The sequence below is a fragment of the Otolemur garnettii genome, unplaced genomic scaffold (genome assembly GCF_000181295.1).
Source record: "Otolemur garnettii isolate 467f Iridium unplaced genomic scaffold, OtoGar3 scaffold00060, whole genome shotgun sequence".
In the NCBI taxonomy this organism is placed as follows: domain Eukaryota; kingdom Metazoa; phylum Chordata; class Mammalia; order Primates; family Galagidae; genus Otolemur; species Otolemur garnettii.
In genome coordinates this window covers 11195168-11212965 of record NW_003852455.1, presented here as the reverse complement: position 1 = coordinate 11212965, position 17798 = coordinate 11195168, and the positions used below count along the sequence as shown (strand labels likewise).

The following is a 17798-nucleotide window of genomic DNA, read 5'->3' as shown; positions in this document are numbered from 1 at the left end:
GGAGGCCAGGATCAGAGGATCACCTGGGCCCAGGACTTAGAGGCTGCTGTGGGTTATGATGATATCATTGCACTGTAGCAGCAGCAGCAGAGCATTGAGTACTTAGGTTGGTGAGGTACAGAATAAAACCAAGTAGGAATTGTGGAAATCCTCTGTGAGTGGACATTTATGTTTTTTTCACTATCTTAAACAATGCTGTAACATAACATCATCAAACACACCTCTTCGGTGCGCATATTTTATCTCCCCTGGATGAGTCCTACATCTGTGACTGCTGATTCAAAGGGTATGTGTCTCTTAAGGCTTGATAGGCGTTTTCCCAGACTTGAATGTGTTTTCATGTGTTTAAAACTAAGCCTGTACTTTTCTCCCAGGCCAGATCTGTTGAAATCTGAAGGCATCCCCAGTACAGAAGTGGCTCCCACTGCATCTCCTTTGTCGGGAAGTCCCAAAATGTCCACCTCAAGCAGTAAGAGCCGGTATCGATGCAAACCTCGCCACCGCCGGGGGAATAGCAGGGGCAGCCATAGTGACTTTGCAGCAATCCTGAAAAACCAGCCGGCCCAGGAAAATTCACCCCATCCTACCCACCTACACCAAGCTGAATCCCAGTACCCTTCTCTCCATCACCATAATCTGCAGCAGCAATACCAGCAACCCTCTCCTGCCATGTCTCAAAGTCACCATCCCAGACTCACTATGCACGGACAGGACATTGCAACCTGCACCAACAACCTGAGATACTTTGGCCCAGCAGCAGCCCTGCGGAGCCCACTCAGTAACCATGCTCAAAGACAGATGCCTGGTTCGAGCCCCGACCTCATCTCCACAGCCATGGCAGCAGATTGCTGGAGAAGTCCTGAGCCAGACAGGAGTCAAGCTGACACCTGGGGCTGTTGTCAGGCTGACCCTTATGACCCTTGCCTCCAGTGCAGACCAGAACAGTCTGGGTCTTTGGACATACCCTCCGCTGAGCCAGCGGGGAGGAGCCCTGACCTTTCCAAGTCACCAGCACACAATCCCCTCTCAGAAAATGCCCAGAGTTCTGAGAAAATGGAAGAAGATGAATTCAACACGTGTAGGACTGCATCATCCCTTGGCACCCCTCATCACGTCACTCCCCCAGTGCTACCTCGTAAAACAAGGCCCCTTCAGAAGGTAAAGTATAATGACAAGAGAAGTGTATGGCTTCAAAGAACGTCAGAGCCTGTCATATTATGCACGTTATAAAGCATATGTAAACAGTATACATTTTCCAAAAGGGTGAGATAACAAAAATATAAGTAGATGTTTTTTTTACTTTAAATACTTTCTTCTCACAGTGCTTAAATGATAGGAAATACACTTTAGTAACCACTCAACTGGGGTACTGATTCAAATGTATATCATGCATAAATAGATAACCATATTTAGATTAGATATATTACCATGTAATCAAAATAGTTTAGAAACCACTACCCTAGAACCCCAGTCCTGAGGGATAGTACAAGAAGTAAGGATCTCACTATAGAATAAGTTGGAGAAGCACAGTATTCTCTGTCCTATCATGGAAATTCCTAGTGATCATTAACAAATCGCAGGCTTTGAGGAATCATGCAGAAAACTAGTTTAACCCAGCATTTACCTCCGCCATTTGACCATACATCCTTTTAAAAATAACATCTATTAGGCTGGGCATGGCAGCTCTCACTTGTAATCTTAGTACTCTGGGAAGCTGAAGCAGGTGGATTGGTTGAGCTCGGGAATTTGAGACCAGCCTGAGCAAGAGTGAGACTACATCTCTGCTAAAAGTAGAAAAATTAGCTAATTGTTGTAGCAGGCACCTGTAGTCCCAGCTACTCAGGAGGCAGAGGCAAGAGGATCTCTTGAACCCAGAAGTTTGAGGTTGCCATGAGCTAGGCTGACGTATTCTACCCTGGGCAACAGAGTGAGATTCTGTCTCAAAAAAATCTATTAATTCCCCATCCAACTAGCTGTCTTCACAATATACATTTGAAAACATGGCCTTAATAACCATCATGACCCAGCCAGTTCTTAGTCACTGAAACCTGTTTCTCTTGTCCTTATCCACTGGCTGCCTGGGGTTCATCAGCTGGGAGGCAGACCACCACAGAAAGATCACAAGCTTGGGAGTCAGACTAATCTCCATCCAAAGCCAAGCTCTCTTCCACTTAGTACCTCTACGAACTTTAGTTTCCTTGCCTATAAAATGGGTCTAATGTCAGAGTCTGCCTCACTGGTTGATATAAGGATTAACTGAGTTAATACATATAATGCACTTAGAACAGGGCAGCTTTCTAAAAATATTAGCTCATTTTTCCAATGAGTTAAAACATAAGATTATGTATGAAAAGTATTTAGAACATGGTAGACACCCACACAACTCTAAGTATTGTTTCACATCATCATCGTTATTCATCAGCAATTTAGTTGAAGGAATGGAAGAGTATAAAATGCATATGAGTATGTGTAGTCAACTAGACATTTCATTGCTGCTACTAATCTGACTAAGCATTCCTAGAGATTAAAATGTGTTTCAGACTGTGCACTTGACTTGGGCTCATCCATTTTCTGCTCCCCCTTCCTCTAGGGCGAGTTACATGCATTTTTTTGGTAACAGCTTTATTAAGATGTTTCACATGCCATACAGTCCTTCTGTCTACGGCGTACAATTCAGTGCCTTATATCCACAGTGCTGGTGCAATGATCACCATGATCAATGTTTAAACAATTTCATTACTTCCAAAATAAACTCCATATCCTCACCCAAATAACATGTGTCTTTGAACCATCCTGATGCCATTTTGATGCCATCTGTGGGTCTGCAGGACACAGAGCACATACTTTGTACATTTTGCCTCTTTAGAACCTCACTCCCATGGAACAGGATAATTTCTCATTACCAAGACACACTCTCCCAGGTACTCCTAGGGGAAGCTGCTCATCTCTGCAACTAGAACAGCAGCACCCCTGTCTTTACTATTCAGAAAGATACACCAGCCAGGCACCTGGAGTCCTAGCTACCCAGGAGGCTGAGGCAGGAGGATCGCTAGAGTCCAGGAATTTAAGGATGCAGTGAGCTATGATTACTTGCCTGTGAACAGCCACCACACTATAGCCTGGGCAACATAATGAGATCCCATCTCTAAAATAAATTTTAAAAAGTAATTTTTTAAAACTACAGCAGAATATAAATAAGAATCATGTATTCTAGAACTGACTTTAAAAAGAAAAGTTATCCTCAATCTTTGCTAGTTACCAAGACCAGATTGCCCACCTCATAAAAGACTAGGTGATCCAGTGTAAAAGATGCTGCTAAGGACAGTTGACCTTACACATGGCTGCTTTTAGGCCCTTGATGTGAGATGAGATCATCTCTGTAAGGAAAGATCATCTTCTTGGTTAGGGTACTTACTCAGTCTTCCAGATCAAACACAGAGCCCTCGGAATCATAGGGCCTTAGGCAGGCTAGCTAGTGATCCCTAATCACTGCAGATGTGCTGACTGAATAAAAATGCATTAATAACCTTCTTTGAATTGACAAATAACAACTGTATCTATTTATGGGGGTGTGCACTGATGGTGGAGTGAGGAATACGATACAAACAAGATATGGCCTGACCCTCAAATAATGTCCTATTATAACTATATATTAGTGGAAAAGTAATTGGTATATAAAAAGAGGGAAAGTAGCTGTTGGGCTTTAAAGAATCAGAAGATTGACTCGGTGTCTATAGCTCAGCAGCTAGGGTGCTGGCCATATACACCGGGGCTGGCGGGTTCAAACCCAGCCTGGGCCTGCCAAACAACAGCTGCAACAAAAAAATAGCCGGGTGTTGTGATAGGCGCCTGTAGTCCCAGCTACTTGGGAGGCTAAGGCAAGAGAATTGCTGAAGCCCAGGAGTTTGAGGTTGCTATGAGCTGTGAGCTGTGATGCCATGGCACTCTACTGAGGGTGACATAATGAGACTCTGTCTCAAAAAAAAAAAAAATCAAAAGATCACTTCTTGGTGAAATCTCTATGGCAGAGCCTAGAACCAGTAGTGGCAATGATTACAAGAAACTGCCCCCAAACCCAAGACCTCCTCTCCGGTTTCCCTCTCCATCACTCACCTGTAAATACTTTCATGGAGCTTTCCCTCACTGAAGGCAAAGATATAATTTGGGTTCATTCCACATGTCTTCGGCATGTAGTACAGGATCTCTCATCCTGGGCACCCAAGAAAAGTTGCTAACTGAATGAATGAGGATATATATGTTCAAAGATGGCATTCGGGAGCCAGGCACAGTGACTCATGCCCGTAGTCCCAGCTACTCAGGATGCTGAGGTGGGAGGATCACGTGTGAGCAGCCCAGACAACAGGGCAAGACCCTGTCTCTAAAAGTAAAGATGACATTCCGCAAACTACTACTCGATGCCTTTTGATGATAATTAAATCTTTTATAGGTAGTGGGAGGTGGGGATGAGACAAAAATGAATTAAACTTTTTCTTTTTGCTCTCCTCAGAGTGGAGATGACTCTTCAGAAGAGGAAGAAGGGGAAGTAGACAGTGAAGTTGAATTTCCACGAAGACAGAGGTAAAACCAATAAGCACACAGCTGCTTTTAGTGTATGGGGGGTAGGGGGACATAAATCCTAAGTTTGCCACACCTGATACTCGACCACAAATCACTCTCCGGCAGTCACCTTGTAGGGAAATTCAAGCTCTCTGTGTGAGTGTTTTCCCATTGCCACGTTTTGGCAGTTGGTCATACACAACAGGTCCTAGTTCATCAGAATGCATTTCATAGGAACTTCAGGATGAGGTGTAGAAATACAGATTCAAGGTTACAATTGAGATACAGCGGGTAGTTTCTGAGGGGTGGCCATGCTGTTTTGTGGTTAATTTTATTGGTTTCTAGTGGATCTCCCTGTGTTAGTCTGCTCAAGCTGCTCTAAGAAAATATCACAGACTGGATGTCTTTAACAACAGAAATGTATTTTTCAGTTCTGAAGGCTGGGAAGTTCACGAACAAAGTTCTGTTGGATTTGGTTCCTGGTGAGGGCTCTCTCCTGGTTTGCAGATAGCCACCTTCTCACTATGTCCTCATATGGCAGAGAGAGAGAAAGACGGGGGGTGAGGGGAGGAGAGGCGGGCAGGGGAGGTAAGGAGAGAGAGAGAGATCTTCTTCCTTTTTTTTTTTTTTTTTTTAAGACAGAGTCTCACTTTATCACCCTTGGAAGAGCGTCATGGCATCACAGTTCACAGCAACGTCCAGCTTTTGGGCTTAGGCAATCCTCTTGCCTTACCCTCCCAAGTAGCTGGGACTACAGGCACCTGCCACAACGCCAGGCTATTTTTGTTGTTGTTGTTGTTGCAGTTTGGCCAGGGCTGGGTATATGAGGCTGGTGCCTCAGTATATGAGGCTGGTGCCCTACCCACATAGCTACTGAGCCACAGGTGCTACCTGAGATCGTCCTCTTTTTATAAAGTCACAGTCTTATTGGATTACGGTCCCACTTTATGACCTCATTTTACCTTAATTACCTCCTAAAGATCCTATCTCCAGATACAGTCATTGGGAGTTAGGGCTTTAACATATGAGTTAGCAAGAGAACAGTTCAGTTCATAGCATTCCCCATGCATTGAATTTTACACCTCAAGTTAAACATGGTTAGATAAGTTGAGTCCTCCTTCAACTACCCTAGGAAATAGCTTCCTGACCCCAGGTTCACACCTGTAATCCTAGTACTCTGGGAGGCCAAGGCAAGAGGATTGCTTGATCTCAGGAGTTTGAGACCAGCCTGAGCAAGATCGAGACCCTGTCTCTACTAAAAATACAAAACTAGCTGGGCACTGTGGTACCGGGTACCTGTAATCTCAGCTATTTGGGAGGCTGAGACAAGAAGGATCACTTGAGCCCAGGAGTTTGAGGTTGCTGTGAGCTACAATACCACCACACTCTACCCTGGGCAACAGAATGAGAAAGAGGGAGAGAGGGAGAAGGAGGGAGGGAGGGGAAGGAAAGGGAGGGAAGAAAGGAAGGAAGGAAGGAAGGAAGGAAGGAAGGAAGGAAGGAAGGAAGGAAATAGCTTCCTCCTTAGGTGGCAGTAATGATTTTGCTGGCAGGATTAAAGAGGGGCCATCTTCCCTTACTCCCAGAATAAAAGCTTCTCCTAGAAGTGGAGAGGGTAGTTTTCCTCCTAGAAGTCCTTTTTCTGCTACTAGACATTCTGTCCTTGAAGAGCAAGGCCCTAAGTATCTCTCCAGGAAGGTTTGTGTATCTACCCCCAAATAGGAATTCCAAAAAACACAATGAAGTCCTAGCCCTTTGATAAATTTTATTCCAGATCCCCACACTGTACACACATTTTAAATCTGGTCTCAAGGCTTGGCACCTATGGCTCAAGTGGCTAAGGCACCAGCCACATACACCTAAGGTGGCAGGTTCGAATCCAGCCTGGGCCCGCCAAACAACAATGACGACTGCAACCAAAAAATAGCCGGGAGTTGTGGTGGGCACCTGTGGTCCCAGCAACTTGGGAGGCAGAGGCAGGAGACTCACTTCAGCCCAGGAGTTGGAGGTTGCTGTGAGCTGTGATGCCATGACACTCTACCCAGGGGGACAGCTTAAGGTTCTGTCTCAAAAAAATAAAATAAAATAAAATAAAAATAAATAAATCTGTTCTCAATGGAAATCTATTTCTGGCCTCTCAATGGCCTCTTTTCACATGTTTTTGATCCCCCAACTCTCACCCTATCACCTGACCTGGTCGGCCACCAGGCCTACATCCTCTGTCATCAAACTTTCTGCCATAATTTCAATGTGGACCTTCTCATACAATGCATAGGTGTACACAGTGTGATTAGACAAGCTGCTTTATCTTAAAGCCCAGTGGTAGCCATCAGCTCAGAGTGTAGTATTTAGTCTCATAAACACATAAACCAAATGAAATTTCCCTCTTGTGTTAGTCACCCTGGACACTGCCATAACGAAATACCACAGACTAGGTGGTGACTTAAACAACAAATTTATGTCTCACACTTTGGAGGCTGGGAAGTTCAAGATCAAGATGCCAGAGGATTTGGTTTCGGGTGAGCACGCTCTTTTTGGCTGTCAAACAGTTGCCTCCTGTCTGTGTCTTCAGTGCACAGACTGAAGATGGGGAGGATGAGGGATAACTTGAGACGGAAGAGGGATCATCCTTTTCTTAGAAGGCCACAGATTCTGATTAGGACTCCATTCTTTTAAGATTTCATTTAATTTAAAATATCTCCTAAAAGCCCTATCTTCAAATATAGTCTCACTGGGTATTAGGTCTTTAACACAGAATTTGGGGGGAAGGGACCACAATTCAGTCCATCGCACCTCTCTGTTGCTTTAAAATTAAATAGTTTCTATGTGTCTTAATTCTTGGGGACAGGAAAAAAAAGCTAGATTGTCTCACCACTACTGTGACCAGCATTTCTGTGATTAAGTTCTTCTGGCTCCCTGTGATTCTAGGCCCCACCGGTGCATCAGCAGCTGCCAGTCGTACTCGACCTTCAGCTCTGAGAACTTCTCCGTGTCTGATGGGGAGGAGGGAAATACCAGTGACCACTCCAACAGTCCTGATGAGTTAGCTGAGAAACTTGAAGACCGCCTGGCGGAGAAGCTAGACGACCTGCTATCCCAGACGCCGGAGATCCCCATTGAGATATCCTCACACTCAGACGGGCTCTCTGACAAGGAGTGTGCCGTGCGCCGCGTGAAGACGCAGATGTCTCTGGGCAAGCTGTGCGCCGAGGAGCGTGGCTATGAGGTGGGGCTTCTCCCTTCTCTCGGCACTGTTCCCTTCCTGGCACTTTCCCCTCCTAGGTTAGACTAAGTTCAAGTATCTAGGGCCTTTACATTTTCATTTAGTTTGTAAGATACAACCATCTCTGGGAATTAAGTAGACCAACAGAACTCCCCAAAATGAGGGCAGTTCCCCAAATGAGGCACAATGACTGAACTGTTCAGGAACCCTTCATTACAAGATTTAACTTGGACATCCCTTCCTTCTGACCCCTCTCCCAACAGGGCTAAAGGTCTGAACCTTCTTTCTCCATATCCCCTGGACAGCACATGTAATACTTTTTATATATTTATATATATAATATATATGTGTGTGTGTACACAGACCTACACACACACACACACATTAACATTACTGCCTTTGGACAGACCTGATAGCATAGGTTGAAAATGGAATCTGACTGCCTTTCTATGTGACCTTGGGCAAGCTATTAACCTCGCTGTAGGTCAGTTTCCTTATCTGTAAAATGGGGGTGACAATAGCATCTATCTCATAGGGTTGTTGTGAGGATTGCATGGATTAGCAGAAGTATAGCTCTTATAGTAGTCCCTGGAACAGAGTAAATGCCATGTAAGCGGGTGGTACTATCATAGCTGTTGTAGTCACCAGCATCATCTTTTTTTTTTTTTCGAGATAGAGTCTCACTGTGTTGCCTTCAGTAGAGTGCTGTGGTATCACAGCTCACAGCAACCTCAAACTCTTGGGCTTAAGTGATTCTCTTGCCTCAGCCTCCCAAGTAGCTGGGACTACAGGCACCCACCACAAACCATCATCATCTCCATGAGTCTTCTTCCTCCATATGTCCCACGAGGACAGGGCCTGATCTCATTTATCTTTGTAGCCTCCCTACCAAGAACAGTGCCTGTTGTGTGGGCAGTGTTCAAAACATGTTTACTGAATACTTACAGAAATCAATTCAGGTTTTATTTTGCCTTGACTTTGCAGAACCCTATGCAGTTTGAAGAATCGGACTGTGACTCTTCAGAGGGGGAGTGTTCTGATGCCACAGTTAGGACCAATAAACACTACAGCTCTGCTACTTGGTAATGAAGGAGTACACATCCTGAAGATCTCGTAACTATACTGGCATTTCAAATCCACCCAGCCCCAGACTCTTCCCACTCTCTACCTGCTTTATGTCCGGGAAGAGAACTGCCCTATCTTTACTACCCCTAGAAATGAGCTGCAATAACAGGAACATGAGACTTCGCAAATCTCTGGAAAAAAATATCCAAATGAAATTAAGTCTCACTGAACATTTCAATCAAGAATGGCAGGGATCTATTTTATTGAATATTCTAGCTACTGTAACATTGATATTTATTTTTGTTTGACATTTTAACACTTTGTACTGTAAAGAGTGAACTATATATGAGATAGAGAGAGATACAATAATTTCTTGCAAAAAAAAAAAAAAGAGAAGAAAGAAAAGAGAAAAAGAAGTGACATATAGAAGCAACATCCTTGGGAATTCGTGGGGGTGGGAGGTATCATTGTTGCTTGAATAGGGGACCAGGTCTTTTGGCCGTGAATGACTGAAGATGAGACACATTGAGCCTTTAGAACATAAACAACAGCAAAAGAGAAGCAATTCCAGGCGACTTGGGACCAGACCACATTAAGTTCAACCATATTGTGCCGGTGGGTGATGGAAATATCCTTAAAAGGTTTGGTGACCAGATACTTGCACCCAGGGTCCTTGAGGACATGTACTTCCTCTAGGAGGAAAAAACAATAACAAACTGTATATGTGGAAGCTGATTTCATATTTAAAATTTTAAGCAGCATTTGATAGTGAGGCTTACAGATAGCGTCAAACCTTGTCCTTGACAAATATTTCCCCTTTTAATGCTGTCATTGTCATGACTGTGACAAATGTGTTGTAGACTCAAGTGCCATTTTCTTGTAGCTTATTTCCTTTCTACCTGCTGACCTTTAGGAAAAACTGTGCTGGGGAGAAGAAAAGAATCAGAGAAAAGGAAAATCTCTAACAGTGTTAGACAAAAACGAATGTGGAAGTTTTAAAAATATATTCTTAGGATGGCCCAGTTCAGCTACATGGACAAGATGGGATTGCCCCTCTCTGGAACCAGGTTACTTGTCTGCTACAAACATAGTGATTCAAACAGAAGAACAGACTTTGAAGGCAGCTAGGATGTGTGTGTGTGTGTGTGTGTGTGTGTGTGTGTGTCTAGCCCTAAACCATCCCCTGGTTTTTATTCATTAAAACCTATCCTAGAAGCTTTAGTGACTGGCTACCACTGTCAGAATAAAGGCAAAATAAGCAACTTCCAAAAGGCAATTCTTCTCCCAGCATATTAGCATTTGTGTTGAATGCTACTTATAAAATAACTTTTATTCCACTCCAAATCAATGAGGTTTTGAATAATTGGATTTAGAAATTGGTAGAAAGACCAGTGATGTTGAGCAAGGATTGGAAAGAGTTTTACACTGTCAAAAGCATGAGGTCCTTCCTATCTCCAGGGTCATGGGCTCCGAAAAGCATCCCAAGGTACTTCGTGGTACCTTGGCTTTAAGGAAAATTGTGTGTAGAATTTTATAGACAAACAGATGTTGACCTAGTTCCTGTCTGTGTCTCCAAGATAGGTTACTACCAAACAACCCTTGGATTCACTAGACTCTCACTGCATCATGTTGAACGTTAGGAAAGACGCCCCCAGTAGCTGTTAAACCCTTCCCAGTGCAGATGAGAATGCTGCCCCTCCTCTGGGTTTCACTAATTGCATCAGCCAAAAAGGAAGAGCAGGAGGGAATTTAGAGCAGTTCCTTTTGCTTCTTTGATCCCTCCAGTTGTTTACACTTTATGTTGAGACATTGATTTTAAAATTTATTGTCTATGATTTATAGCTCTTAGGTAGAATGAAGGAAAATGTTTAACTTATACAGAAAGCAGTATTGTTTGCATTAAATTATTCCATTTTGTATAAATTCTGTAGCTGGACTACATGAAAGGTCTTAAGTTATGGCATTATTATCATTGTTATTTTATTTTATAATATTACCATTCTCATTTTCTGTTGATCAGAAGGTGTGATTTACAGTGTAGCACAATGATCATGTTTATCGCTAACTGTGAATTATTATGGGTTTTATGATTTTAATGAAGGAATGAAAATGGAACTGCCATTTGGGAGCTCCCTGTTATTCATTTTAGCTGTATTCCCTAATTTTCTACTTAACAATAACAATCATCTGAGGATGTGTTTTCTGCCCTGAAGCCCAATGGATACATTGTGAGTTTGACTGGATCCTGGAAGCTCCAGGGTGGGCAGATGACTGAGTGGATGGGCAAATAGTTCAAAAGCTGTAAATTTCCTCAAGTATCTTAGGAACTAAAATCATGGGACTACATTAGAAGCAAAAAAAAGAATTATTTAATGCCCCAAGAGGAACAGTCCTAGAGAGATTTTTCGTGGGGCTCATGGATTAGTTTCAAGAATTGACAACATAGGTCGTAATCTCCTTACTGCCAGATCCTTCAACACCACCCTCTTTTCTTTTACTTCAGATTAGCAAGGAGACTAAGAAAAAATTATATACAGTAGTCCCTCCTCATCTGAGATTTTACTTGCCTTGCTTTCAGTTACCTACAATCAACCATGGACTGAAAATATTAAAAACTCCAGAAATAAACAATTCATAAATTCTAAACTGCACGCCATTCTGAGTTACGTGGACGAAATCTTGCACGATGCCACCTTGAGTGTGAATCCTCCCTCTGTCCAGCATATCCCTGCTGTGGACATGTCCTACCCATTTGTAGTAGCCATGTTGGTTATCAGATCAATTGTGGCAGTTATTGCAGTGTGTGTGTGTTCAGGTAACCTTTATTTTACTTAATGATAGCCTCAAAAGGCAAGAGTGCTAGACCTAATTTATAGATTAAACTTTATCATAGGTCTGTATGTATGGGAACAAACGTAGCCTATATAAAGGTTTGGTACTATCTTCGGTTTTAGGCATCCACTGGGAGCTCTTGGAACATATCCTCCACAGCTAAGGGGGGACTACTGTGTGTGTGTGAAAATATATATGTATATGTATGTATATACAATGTGTGTACATATATACATATATGTATATATGGCATGACATAAAATGCCTAGCTATGATGTCATCACATAATAAGATTAAAGACAGTCAAAAAAAAAGGCACAGTCACTTAAAGGATCAAGTGCTGGAAACGTACCTTGAAAGGCCATATAGTGACTTCAGATCAAACTATATATTTTTTTTTTTTTTGGTGCATTACTCCTTAGAATGGGGACACTACAACTCTATGTCTACTTTCTGCCCAACATAAAACACTGACACTTTAGTTTATCCAGTTGTTGCCCACCTTTAGTGGCAACTGAGAAACGTGAGGGTCAAGTTCTGTCTTCTACCTTTCTGTTATGGTCTTCCTAGAAAACCCATCCCAGATACCTCATATTTTTTATCAGTTTTTTGAATTCCCATTCTTTACTATCTGTTATGCTAATGGCATACGCCTTCCCTAGATTAACTGTTCTGAGCATATTAAGGTAGTACACAATGGTTGAATCTTTAGTCATTCGTTGTGTTGTTAAGAGTTGAATAAGGTCCACTTGGAATACATTTTTTGAGTAGAATTGACCAGAAGTTTCAGGAGGACCAGTGCTCTCTGGTTAAAAAGGTAAATGCCTTCTCTATCCCAGCTTGGCCCTTCCCTGCCTGCCTATAATAAGCAGGGATATCTTGAATTGATATATGTTTCTTTGAGAATAACTCCACACTCATCTGAAGAGTATTGAATCAAGAGCTCAGGGAATTTATGAGCTAATTTTTCAGTCCTGAGAAGTGTGCAACAGTGCTCCAAGGACATCACAAGGCTGATTTCAAGCTTCTTCACTGAAAGCTTAATACCCTTGGCATGAACATCCATATGCATTCAACATCTGGTTTTGACTGTAAGATAATGAGTTTTAATTTATGTTGCAGATGAGCATTTGGTTCTGATTTCCATCTATTTCTAGATCATGTCCTCTGAATAACAATTCCTCTTAAAATTGCATAGCAGAAGGACTGGGAAGCCTGCATCCACTTTGAAATTATAATGGATCTTACCAGCACTAAAATTTACCCCTGTTTGCAAGATTGTGGGGAGCTCCCAAGCAGGAAGGTGAAGATGCCACCCCTAATGTAAGATGATTTGTATGGCCTACTGAAGTTCAGATACTGTGTTTGAAAATGTTAGTATCGACAAATCTACCCTTCTAAAATGAGGACATTTTTAGTAGGATTTAGTAGGGCATCTACGATAGGGCTTTGTTGTGCTAAATTATGCCCTTCTCCTTCCCTGAGTAATAGATGTGTTTTGGATTTTCCTAGTACCAAACTACCGTATTTAAACTGTTCTCTCCCACTATGGAGCACTGATATCCTTTGAGAGTAAATGCACCCTTATTTATTAGATGATTTACTTTAAAAAAAAAAAAAAGCTCCATTTTTTTTTTCTTTTCTCAAAACATTCCTATTTGAAGTTCCTGGAACTGAAATCTCCATAACATAATATTTGGAGAAATTCCTACCCCACTACACAGTAACGTGTGCTGTTTTTTATTTTGTTTTACCGGTGAACCAGAAACCAAAATATGACCTACTTACCACCTCCATCCTAAACACCCAAAGCCAACATTACTTATTGAGCATTGAGTGTACAAACCTCAGAACCTCTCACAACATGGCACATGAAGCAATAATTACCCCTTGCAAAGGGAAACCCATTTGCCATCCCCGCTCAAAGTTCATAATTTTTTAAAGATGAACTTTTGAGTTAGCTCTGAAAGGAGAGAAAATGACAGGCTCATACTAGAGTTCTCCTTAAGAATCCCACCTATGGCTGTCAGGGACAGTACCATTGGCAGAGGAAGGGCCACCTATCTCTACCCTTTTGGACTACAGTTCCAAAAGAAGAATCACCAATTGCTCATGGGTCAAATTCCAAAATGTCTCTGCTTTCACATCATTTAACTGTACTGACTGAGCGTGTTCCTCCCTTCTATAAACAGAAAGTTAGTATGGTAAGTCTCAGTTACTTGCTTCTTTAGACTATGAGACTGATATACCAAAACAATGTGACTTTCTTTTCAAGACTGTGACGTACTGTCAGTGTGAATTTAGTGCCTTTCCAGGCAGCAAGACTTTTCTTCTCTGCTGATTTCATAGGACAGACATCACAGTATACTCACAATACCAGTGTTAGCAACCTCAGAGACTGGCACATTAGAATCATGTTAGTCTGCCTGTTTGCATGTTACAACTGATACTGCAAACACCTCTTTAAGTTGGAATGAAATAGGCTGCTAAGTGGAGGACCCTTGTGGAACCTGGAGCATTTCTCAGGGATGGGTGGCAAAAGAAGTGAGCTCTGAAATCACCATTCTGAGAAACAGAGTTATAGACACCAAAGGAGTTGGGTTAGGGATTTTGTTAACCATCGACTGACTGGGGCACAATGGCGGGATTTTACAAGAGCCAAGCCCCAAGCAAGTAACAAGGCCACTGTAAGGAAGCTTCCAGCAGCATCCCAAGCCTGCTCTTCCGAGCCACTTCACAGCACGCAGGGGATGGCTGGCTCCTGGCCCCAGGCCACTGTCCATTGACCAAGTGGACAGGGTCCTCCAATGGTTGCAGACCAGAGGGACCTCTGACCAAAATGCACAAGCTATTAGGAAGATGTCATCCCAGTGGTTCTTTACTTCCAAAGTGACCACTTTCAAGACTCCAGATTTGGCAAGACCATCTTTGATTCTTTATTCCATGTATGATAATTTTAACTCCTGTCAACTTGGACAGATTAAATTTCTTTTTGGTGGTTAAGTCCCAAAATGCACCCCCTCACATCCCGTGTGGTCTCCTGTACTTAGTCCCCTGTTCCCGGTTTTGTGTTCTGATGTGGGCTCCCTTTGTATTGAACAGCCATGGGAACAAGAACGACTATCAAAGCAAACAAATGCATGGAATTAAACAAGTGTACTTCACCATTTTCTTGTCATGTCTTTTCCTAAAGATACTGTTTGTGTCCTGACAGCTGCCTTAACAAGTCTCAGCAACTGTCAGAAATTTAGGGGAAAGAAGACTTCACATGACTGGGTTTCCCATAGCCAGGAAAATCAGGTGAGAGGAAAGCAGGTTTCTGCGACTCTTGAATTTCAGGCACAACCATCATTTTCTTGGTTACAGTCTTATCCTGGGCATTCTATAAAAGCCTAGGCAGGCCTACTGCTTCTCCAGTATGCTTTCCTGCTGCCTATCTCATAGCTACTTTTGTTATTAATGACCCCACTATAAAAGGAGGATAGAGAGGAAAAAGGGAAAGATGAAAATCTGGCTTCCAAAGAATGATTTGGTCAGAAGTATGCTGAGAGCAGAAAGCCAAAACACCATTTTGGATTGTCTGGTTTCCAGCCCATCCTGATTCTCAATGGCGAGGGTAGTTGAAACTCAGCAACATGTACAAATGAGCACCACACAAGAGTATTTATATTCATTTATTTGGGAAATCGCTTTGCCTGTAAACGCACAACTGATAAGGCACCTTGTTGCAAAATTGTAGGGTTGGAGGAAAACAAATATAAGGATCCTGGAAAGGGGCAAAGGACACACATTGGCAATATGTGGAGAACATCCTTGATTCCTCTGTCCTCCTACCGCAGGACACAAAGAGCCACTGTTCAAAGTCAGCCTCCTACTCACCCCCACTGAAGGTTTTCTTTAAAGAAACACATTTGTGGCTCGGCGCCTATAGCTCAACCGGCTAAGGCGCCAGCCACGTACACCTAAGGTGGCGGGTTCGAATCCCCAGCCCGGACCTGCCAAACAACAATGACGGCTGCAACCAAAAAAATAGCCGGGCGTTGTGGCGGGCGCCTGTGGTCCCAGCTACTTGGGAGGCGGAGGCAGGAGACTCGCTTGAGCCCAGGAGTTGGAGGTTGCTGTGAGCTGTAATGCCACGGCACTCTACCCAGGGGGACAGCTTGAGGCTCTGTCTCAAAAAAAAAAAAGAAACACATTTGTTAAAATGAAATCCCTGGTATGAAAATATAATACCATGTCCAAAAAACACTAACTTGGATAAATACCTTTATCAGATGATTTACTTTTTAAAAAAAAATCTCGGGCGGGGCCTGTGCCTCAAAGGAGTAAGGTGCTGGCTTAAACCCAGGTTCAAACCCAGCCCCCGCCAAAAACTGCAAAAAAAAAAAAAAATCCATAAATCCATTTTTTTTTCTTTTTTCAAAACATTCCTACTAAATGTTCTTCCTATGGAACATGAGTATTCCCAAGAATTTAAATAAAACAGGCCCAAGTTTTAGCGAGATTCTTGGGCAAGCCAAATCATAAACCCAACAAATGATGCCCAAGAACAACAGTTCTGTTAGGTTATGATAAGTTAACCTAGCTGAATAGAGCTAGTTAGTTTCAGTGCTAAGGTCTCTCTGTCCTTGGAAGCATTAACCCAACTCTGTGCCAGTCCCATTCTTAAGCTGCAGGAAGTAATGGCAGAAATAGGCAATTATAAGACAAGACACATCACGACAGCTGGGCGTGGTGGCTCATGCCTGTAATCCTAGCATTCTGGAAGGTCGAGGAGGGTGGATTGCCTGAGCTCATGGCTTTAAGACCAGCCTGAGCCAGAGCAAGACCTCATCTCTAAAAACAGCTGGGCGTTGTGGCAGGCACCAGTAGTCTCAGCTACTTGGGAGGCTGAGACAAAAGAATCGCTTAAGCCCAAGAGTTTGAGGTTTATGTGAGCTGTGATGCCAAAGCACTCTACCCAGGGCAACAAAGTGAGACTCTGTCTCAAAAAAAAAAAAAAAAAAAAAAAAAAGATACATCATGACAAAGTAATCAGAAACCACCTTTTTCTCCTTGAATTAAAAGATAAAATACAATTATTCCTCAGTTATTCTTGGCAAATGAGAAACATTCCAAGGGTATAATGGCTGATAGCCTACGTACTGAATCCACTCTTAGCAGAACACAAGGGATTCTCATGAAGAAAGATGAATAAAAAACTACATGGATGGTCATTTGATTCAGATGAGTCAAAAGCCCTGCCCTCATCCAGATGGATAAGAATTTTTCCAGAATATACCTGTAACATAGAATTTGCTCCATTCATATTTAATAGTCTGTTTGCAATCAGCTTAACCATCAGGACTTGCAACTATAATTTGGTAACATCAGTGTGTCTGAACAAAGTGTCACAGTGTTGAGCTCTACATGGAAGTCCTAGACAGTGTGTTGGCTTGTTTCCCTTGCCTTACGGAAGAGGTGGTCATCACAGAAAAGTACAAAAGAATCACTCAAGAACCTCACAGTAAACGAAGAGGGATGTCAGTGATATGGGGTCACACGTCATCATAATGTCATCATCACTAATCACATACATCTACAGAGACTTAACAAAAGGAGATATATCTCAACAGCCTATCACTTTACAAAAGAGGTACTCTGGACAAGGACAATCAACACCATCTCCCAGGCAAATACAACAGGCTGGCCTGAGCTCCTTGTTAAACAATAAAATATAAACAGGACTTTTGGGCGGCACCTGCAGCTCAGTGGGTAAGGCGCCAGCCCCATATACCAAGGGTGGTGGGTTCAAACCCAGCCCGGGCCAAACTGCAATACAAAACAGCCAGGCATTGTGGCGGGCACCTGTGGTCCCAGTTACTCAGGAGGCTGAGGCAAGAGAATCACCTATGCCCAGGAGTTGGAGGTTGCTGTGAGCTGTGCGAGGGCGATAAAGTAAGACTCTGTCTCTACAAAAAAAATAAATAAATAAAATAAACAGGACTTTCTAGGAGGCCAACCAGTTTGCAGAGTGTCTGGTTAAACCAAGATTGGTTTGTTTTTTTTGTTTTTTTTTGAGACAGAGCCTCAAGCTGTCCCCCTGGGTAGAGTGCCGTGGCATTACAGCTCATAGCAACCT

The 17798-nt window shown here is 42.8% G+C and overlaps 1 protein-coding gene across 2 annotated transcripts in view; it reads left to right on the top strand.

Annotated features, from left to right (window-relative positions):
• Nucleotides 1-14844, top strand: part of MAP3K13 (mitogen-activated protein kinase kinase kinase 13) — a 146865-nt gene extending 132021 nt beyond the window's left edge. For both annotated transcript variants that reach the window (XM_012806923.2, XM_023514858.1), the window contains exons 11-14: nucleotides 375-1158; nucleotides 4508-4578; nucleotides 7486-7783; nucleotides 8765-14844. In XM_012806923.2, the coding sequence (XP_012662377.1) occupies nucleotides 375-1158; nucleotides 4508-4578; nucleotides 7486-7783; nucleotides 8765-8866 (1255 nt within the window). In that variant the 3' untranslated portion in view covers nucleotides 8867-14844. The remainder of the gene's footprint in view (nucleotides 1-374; nucleotides 1159-4507; nucleotides 4579-7485; nucleotides 7784-8764) is intronic.
• Nucleotides 14845-17798: the final 2954 nt, after the last annotated feature.